Source organism: Grammomys surdaster, unplaced genomic scaffold, assembly GCF_004785775.1.
Source record: "Grammomys surdaster isolate TR1022 unplaced genomic scaffold, NIH_TR_1.0 125562, whole genome shotgun sequence".
Classification (NCBI taxonomy): Eukaryota; Metazoa; Chordata; class Mammalia; order Rodentia; family Muridae; genus Grammomys; species Grammomys surdaster.
The window spans coordinates 1136375-1144773 of record NW_021620409.1 but is presented as its reverse complement, the minus strand read 5'-3'; the positions used below and the strand labels follow the sequence as shown (position 1 = coordinate 1144773).

General features: G+C 45.1%; 1 protein-coding gene across 1 annotated transcript; it reads right to left on the bottom strand.

Moving 5' to 3' along the window:
- Nucleotides 1-1806: 1806 nt before the first annotated feature.
- LOC114638292 (olfactory receptor 9) lies at nt 1807-2746 on the bottom strand. The gene is given in 2 exon segments (XM_028786714.1): nt 1807-1944; nt 1946-2746. Coding segments are annotated over 2 exon segments (939 nt in total).
- Between the last annotated feature and the right edge of the window lie 5653 nt (nt 2747-8399).

The window sequence follows — 8399 nt, the reverse complement described above, 5'->3', positions numbered from 1 at the left end:
CCAGACACTGACTCTATCTGAAACTAAATCTTTGGGTCAAATTTTCAGGCATCTTGATACATTGCTAAATCACAAGTCTCACCTCCTCCTTGTTCAACTGAGGAAAAGTGACTCACATTTATCTTAACTTTCCCACCTTAAAAAAAAAATTATCAAGGGGCTAGAGAGATGCCTCAGTGGTTGGGAACACTGACTGCTCTTCCAGAGGTCCTGAGTTCAATTCCAAGCAACCACATGATGACTCACAGCCATCTGTAATGGGATTCAATGCCCCGTTCTGGTGTGTCTGAAGAGAGCAACAGAATACTCACATGTATAAAACAAATAAATAAAAAAATATCAAAATATCTATCTATACCTGCCTCATACTTCCTTTTCCTCAGCCATTTAACCTAAACTCTTTCCTGATCCTTAAATGACTTTCCTGCCCTGAAATTTGTAGGGAGAGGATCTCCATTGGGCTATAAAACATATTGAAAATTCTTGTGGAGAGAAATTTGGCAAATATATATTAAAAAAAATATTACTCAGCAATCCTGTTTCTGGAAAGTATACTGGAGAAAATATAGATAAATACAAAGATGGGTGTGACAACATTTATGTCAATGTCCATGACAGAAGTTAGCTGCAGTGACAGGGCATTTCTTAAGGTTATAGTACACCCACATTGTAGAATATGACAGAGACTTTGAAAGTACATTGAAGAAATCATGACACAATGTTGAAATGTAGTTCAATGAAGTAGAAACTGTTGAAACACAGTTTAGACAATATAATCTTATTTTTATTTTTTATGAACATGAGTGTATGTAAATGCAGAACAAAGGCAAGTGGCACTAATTTCTCACAGACATTATTAACATTTTGTTTATAGTTATATTTTCCTCTGTATATAAATTTCTTGCAACTAGCAGTGCTACTTTTTACAAACTGGGAAACTCAAGGCTGTTTCCAGGCATAAATCTATAGTTCTTGAGCACCTGCCTCTGCTACCCCCTGTGTGTGAATAACAGCTGAAAGGGGTTCAGGAAAAAGCAATAGCTCAGTTTCCAAGAAAAGCGAGATGTACTAGATACATCCAACCAAGAACCGACTTGGACACCAGGTAAAATAGTAAATAGTTGGTTTCAAGAACTTAGGGCTACCTCAGACTTCAGACCAGAGTCCAGGGGATACAGAGATGTGTGCTCTACCTGAGACCAAAGGAGGGAATGAAAATCATGTCTTTGAAGGCAGTCGAGAGGAAGTCAAGTAAGGAACATCAGGTGTTAGGGGTTAGTCAGGACACAGATAACTAACTAGACCAAGCCTACAGCACTACCAAGCAAGACTCGGGAGCTGAACTTGCAGGCTAACTTAGCAACTCCCTGTCCCTGTCCCCGTCCCTGTGTGCCCAGCAGGTGTAAATGATGTCAGGGAGAAATGCTTACAATAAGGACTCACTGGCAAAAACTGGAAGATAAATATCTCAAGAACATATACCTAAGAAGGTACGGAGGCCTCAGCCTTCCTCAGGAGTTACACCATCACACAGGGTCATCTCAGCCGCCTTCCCTTGACCTCTGTTCCAGTGTGTGTTCCCTCAGCTCTTCTCTTAGACTGATGCACAGTCAAGGCTTATCAAAAGGTCCCAGAAGCTGAGCTCTGAACAATGTAGCTGTGTCTTGGACACTCATACTGGATGAAACACACCAACACAGGCTGCATGCACCCTGTGGACTACCGGTCTCAGCTTCTCTTTTTCCTTGTGAATGTCCAGGAATCAGGCTCTGAGCTCCAAGATCTTGGGAAGAAGGTAGCATGTGGTCAAGGACCCCAAAGGTATCTCTTCATGAGCCTCCTCATGGCCCCTGTGACCTCCTTGTTCCTCAGACTGTAAACAAAAGGGTTGCACATGGGGGTGACAACTGTGTAGAACAAGGTAAGGATCTGATCTGTGTCCCCCAAAGGAATCTGCCTGAGGCCTCATATAGGCAACAGTCCCAGTCCCAAAAAAGAGAATGACCACAAACAAGTGGGAGGAGCAGGTAGAAAAGAGCTTCTGACGACTCTGGGATGTGGCAACACCAAGGATGGTGGCAAGAATACAGGCATAAGAGGCCACAATCAATAAGAAAGGGACGAAGATGAAACTTATTGTGACAAAGAGGTTCCCCACTTCACCCCAGAAAGTGCTTGCACTAGCCAATCTAAGCACAGGCAGGATATCACACAGGAAGTGATGGATGGTGTTGGCCCCACGGAAAGGCAATGTGAAGATGAAGATAGAGTGAGTGGTGCCTGAGATGATGCCCGCAAGATAAGAGGCCCCCACCAAAACTGTACAGGTTCCCTGGCTCATCAGGGTAGTGTAGTGCAGTGGACAGCAGATGGCAGCATACCGGTCATAGGCCATGGCAGTGAGCAAGCAGCATTCAGCAATGCCAAACAGGGCAAAGAAATATAACTGAGTGAAGCAGCTGGCAAGGGGGATGGTGGGGCAGGAAGACCGCAGGTCAGCCAACATCCGAGGCACAATGGTAGTGGTGTAGAGGATCTCCACCAGGGAGAAGTGACGCAGGAAGAAATACATAGGGGAGTGGAGCGCAGAGTCTGCCAGCGTAAGGAGGACGATCAGAGAGTTGCCCAGCAAGGTAACAACATAGATACACAGCACACCCCAGAACAGGTGGCTCTGGAGAAAGCCAAAACCCGAGAACCCCAATAAAATAAACTCTGTTACGTCTGTATCATTATCATCCCCCATTTCCCCAAAGCAGACTAGGAATTAAAAAATTAAAAAGAGGAACCAGAGAGGGGTTGCCAGCTGGAGACAAAGGCTGCAACAATAGGGATGAAGATGCGTCCATGAGAGCAGCCTAGCTTGCTGAAGATGCTGAAGAGGATGCTGAGGAAGATGCTGAGGAGGATGCTGAAGATGCTGAAGAAGATGCTGAGGAAGATGTTGAGGATGCTGAAGAAGATGCTGAGGATGCTGAAGAAGATTCTGAAGAGGATGCTGAGAATCTCTGCTGCTGCTGACTCCCACCCAGAGAACACACCTCGGGAAGAGGAAGAAAAACCAGACACTGAAAGATCTTCCTGCTCTTTCGGGTTTTCTTCACACAAGCTTTGTCCCACTCACCCAGGGGATGGGAGCAGAGACTGGGGACAAAAGCAGCTTCCTTCAAGAAAGCGGGTGAGCAGACAGAAAACAAATAATCTGGCAGAAGAAAAGAGCGTCCACCTGGAGGCAGAAAGTGGGGGGGGGGGGAAGCAAGAGCAGGAGACAGGAACACAGAATTGAGGACCAGAGGGCTATGGATGTTTTTACCTGCAGGTGGATCCCCTCAGCCCTCAGGGTTCCTCTCCCTGGAGCACATCACAGCAGTTCAATTCCCTGCAGAGCTGATCCTCACAGAGTGCAAAGGGAGGAGAGTGGGGGAAGATGGAGAAGATGGAGGAACTGGCTTCCTCTTCTTGGTGCCTAACTGTAAGCTCCCTGCTGTTGGGCCTTGGCCTGGCAGGTCCTCCTCACACCCACACACAAAGGAGAAACCACATGTGAAGGAGACTGCTGTATATAGAGCCCTCCCTCTAAGCATGGATGGAGCTGGGCTCAGAAGCCAGGTGCTCTCACCCATTTCTCTAGGTAGGACTTCCAGCCATTGCCCCGGGGGCTGCCTACCGCCTTTCCCACTCTCAGAATTGGTGCCTAGCATTCCTTCTGTTCCTGTTCTGTTTCTCCCGGGGCTGGAGACCTTGTCAATTTTGGCAGGCTCCTTCCACTAGACTGTACCCGTAGCACTCTTCATTCCTAGCAAGCATTTGTAAGTCCTTTTGTAAAACATAACTAGTTCCCAAAGAAAAGAACTATTGAAATAACAAGTTGATTCTAGGACAACTCCCAATCCAACTGAGGGTTTTGACCCACCTTCCACCTGCTGAAGGAAAAAGTATTTGAATGTCTCTGAATGTCAGAAATGGGAAAATACTTTTGAGATCTCAGCTGGAAAAGATGACATTCCCTAGGGCACATGACAGAGGTGACCTGAGAGGATTTCTTTTTTGGGAGGCAGAGGTAGGCAGATATCCAGCCTGGCCTACAGAGTTCCAGGGCGGCTAGAGCTACACAGAGAAACCCTGTCTCGAAAAACAAAACAAAACAAAAAAATCCAAGGGAAGCAATCCAGTAAGCAGCATCCCTCCGTGGTCTCTGCATCAGCTTCTGCTCCAGGTTCCTGCCCTGTGTGAGTTTCAATCCTAACTTCCTTTGGTGATGAACAGCAATGTGGAAGTATAAGCTGAATAAACCCTCTCCTCTCCAATTTGCTTCTTAGTCATGATGTTTTGTGCAGGAGTAGAAACCCTGACGAAGACAGTTTTCAAGACAGTTTTCTCTGTGGAGCTCTAGCTGCCCTGGAACTCTGTAGGCCAGGCTGGATATCTGCCTGCCTCTGCATCCCAAATGCTGAAATGAAAGGCATATGCCACCATTTCCTGGCCTGGCCTCTGTCATAGATAGAGTTTCTATTGCTGTGATAAAATTCCATGACCAAAAGCAACTTAGGGAAGAAATGGTTTATTTCGTCTTACAACTCTCTAGTCAGACTATCACTGAGGGATATCAGAACAGGAACTCAACAGGAAGTGAAGCAGAGGCCATAGAGAAATGCTGCTTACTGGCTTACTCCAATCATACTTACTTCCCGGTTCTCCTAGGTCCACCCTCTCCTTGTGACCTCCTCCAAGAAAAAGAAGAAAAAATAAAGAAAGAAAATACCCAGCCCACTTTGTGTTGCCTAAATACTCACTGGAGCATGATCAAACTTCCAGTTGATTTTGTGGTTCAGCAGTTAAGAGCACCAGCTGCTCTTCGAGAGGTCTTGAGTTCAAGTCCCAGCAACCACATGATGGTTCACAGTCATCAATAATGGGATTTGATGTCCTCTTCTGGCACATAGGTGTACCTGCAGATAGAGCACTCATATACATAAGTATATAAACAATTTTTAATGTTTATATATATGATACATTGATCATACAGTACTAAAAATAGTACATAAAATATTACCACAAAATGGTATTTCTCGTCTTTTTATTTATTTTATGTGTATGAGTGTTTGGCCTGTATGTATGTATGTGCACCATGTATGTGCACAGTGCCCTCAGGGGTCAGGAGAGGGCGTTGGATTCACTGCAACTGGAGTTATAGAAGGTTGTAAACCTCTATGTGGGTGCTGGGAACCAAACTCAGTATCCTTCCTGATCCTCCTCTGGTGTTCACCGCAGCCTGGTAAGATATCCACAAGCAAAACCCAGAGTGGCCGATGCTTGTGTTGTCCAACTTTATGATGTTTAACATTTCTGTAACTGCCAATTAGAATTAGCTATAAATAAAAAACAAGGGGTAGAGCCTGAAAACTTAGTCAAAAAGGGAAGTGTAGCCAAGTGTGGTGGTGCATGTCTTTGATCCTATCACTCAAGAGAAGAGGCAGGTAGATCTCTGAAGTTCGAGACCAGCCTAGCCTGATCTGTGTAGAAAGTTCCAGGATAGACAAGGATTACATAGTAAATCCTATCTCAAAAAATGGGAATGATTTGTTCAGGTTTATTTTGCTACAGGGGTGAAGGTTCCTGAAAAAAAAAAAATCTGCAAAATTCTGGAGCAGCACATTTGAAGGTCCAACCAAATGAAAACACATCACTCCCATGGAGTGAACCTCCAAGTAACCCTCTCACTCTTCTTCTCCCCGAGCTGTGTATGATGAAAAGATGGCAGAAGAAGAATCTGCAAACATGTCCTGCCCAATGACTTCTAACTCTACAGTGGGGGGGAACTGGAGTCAAAAAAAAAAAATTTGTTCTCCAGTTATTATACAGTGAACCAACACCAGTACCTCTACCAAGTGTAAGGCATGGGCACACAGCTAAGTTCCCTCACGCAAGCCTAGTACAGTATAAATACTCTTACTGTGAAGATAAAGAAGTGGGGTAATGGAGATGAAGGTCTGTGTCTGAGGTCACACACCTTAACATAAACAGAGCCAAAGAGCAAACTCCATCTATCTGTTCCCAAAGTCAGTGTAAGCGAAATTTGCAAACCCAGCTTCCAAATCCAGTGTTTAGCCTTACAGGCTCTGTAATGAGTCTGCTCCTAGATCACAGAAGTCAAATGCCTCGGAGACATCCGATCTAAGGGCATCATCTTAAAGAAGAGGACAGACTTGGACAAGGGTCACGTTTATCTTCAGTCTCCAGTGTGAGGGCTAGGGCTGGAACCAAGTCTCTAGGTTTCTCATTATGTGTAAACACTTTCTTACAGTACTTCTGGTGCTACAACATGTTCCAAGATTGTCTTCTGCATTTCCTTCTCTTGTAATAGGATCAACTACTTTAAAAAAAAAAAAAAGGATAGCATTGCCATATATTGAAAATCAAAGAAACCCTAGATATCAGATCTGAATTGTTAGAGCTGTTATTTGTGTTTAGTTAAATAACGAATTACTATAACAAAATATCTGACATATCAAGACTATATTATTATTTATTCAGAATGAGTAAGAAGAATCGGAAGGTGTATAAGGGCTGGCCATCTGTACTAACCTTACACCTATAGTAATTCCTAGAATATCACTGTATTGGCTTTACCAGTGACTCATTATTTTCTTCCTACTTTTATGGGCTCAATCTGTTTTTTTTTTCAATGACCATGAGCAACAACATTGCTTATATACAGGATAAATATTCCATTATGATGAACGATCTGCTTCTGCAGAATTTCATATTTCTTATAAGAAAAAAAAGCCTCTAGGTTTCTGAGCTAATGCCCTCTGTAGGCTTCCATTCTTCCTACCCACCTTCTGTAATTCTATATGTGGATGTGTGTCAACATGCAAGTAATGAAACATAAATGTGCATGTGCACATGCATACATGTGTCTTTGCTAAGACATTAACTGCACAGCTAAGACCAGTAATGCCTGTCATCTATAGGACATAGTCACATATGCACTCATGCAAGTCTAGTGCAATGTAAATACATCCACTGTGCTGATTAGGAAGCTGGGGAGACAGAGGTGAAGTACCTTGTCTGAGGTCTCACAGCCTCACAGGAAGCCCCAGAGAAATTCCCACCAGAAACAGTAGCCTCTCCAGCCAGCACCAGAGTTCGAGGTTGGAGACCAGGATCAAAGATTAAAAGGAGTGAGGGGGAATGAGTGGTATGCATTACTACTGGGACCCCATGAGTCTGAGGGTGCTTCATCCAGTGCAGGATCCCTGAAACATACTCTCTAATGTCCAGGATGCAAGGATCAGAGGGCCACATGAGCCTCCACTCCCCGAGAAACAGGCATCATACAAATGAGCAAAGTTCAAGCCACAAGCCTCTGCAGGACAGCAGCCTCAGGCACAGGACTCAGTGCTCCACAGATTGTGTTGGAGAACCGAAGAGGACACAGGCAATGACCGCATAAGGAGAGAGGAAAGTATTATTACTGAGTTAGAGTCAAAGCCTGGGCCCCGGACAAGCTAGGCTGGGCTACCCATCCTCTGTAGGCCAATTAGGCAGACAAGTAATAGAGAAAATCCAAAAAAGGAAAGCAGTGTGACCACACTGGGGAGAGGAACAGAGAGATCAAGTCTGTCATTGAGATTCTGAGATGAGGGTTAAGTAGAAGGCGAGGGGCATGCGCAACTAAGCAGTCCTGGTCAAGATGCAGTCCCTCCACCACCAGGGGCTCAGCCCCAACCTGTCTTACAGGGTGGCTTAAGAAGTGTCAGAAGTGCCTTGAAATATCTGGGAGACAAGCTCTCCCTCTGCCTGGTACCAGGTCTCTGCTTTTTCCACCATTCATCACGAGATTGGGTGGGGGGAAGTAAACCTGTGGGGAATCGTTGTTTTAATAGCCCTATAGCCTAAGGGAGGGACGCTAGAGTCTGTCCTTAGAATGATTACACTAGGCGAGAGTTAGGCAATGACTTCCTGATGTCCCCAAGGCAAGCATTCCCTGAGTGCCAGAGAGCAAGAACAGGGTGTGAGGAAGCTATGGAAACGTTACTCACTCACAGGAAATTTACTCTCACCTCAAGTAGGATGTTTTCACACATGTACTCTGTGTGGAATGTGAACTGTTGGGGGTGGGGGGGACGTGACAAGAGTCACAGAGCAGGAACTGAAGAGCAAAAGCAAAAGCAGATGGGACCAGCAGCTACTGACCAACATCAACAGAGGTTAGAAATGAACACGATGTCAGCCACAGCTCATTCCCTGGTATAGTGAGGCTGTGTGTGATGTCACTCACCCATGGTGCAGTGGGGCTCTGTGTGATGTCAGCCACAGCTCACTCTCTGATGCAACAGAGCTGTGTGTGGTGTCAGCCATAGCTCAGCTCACCCCCAGGTGCAGTGGGGCTGTGT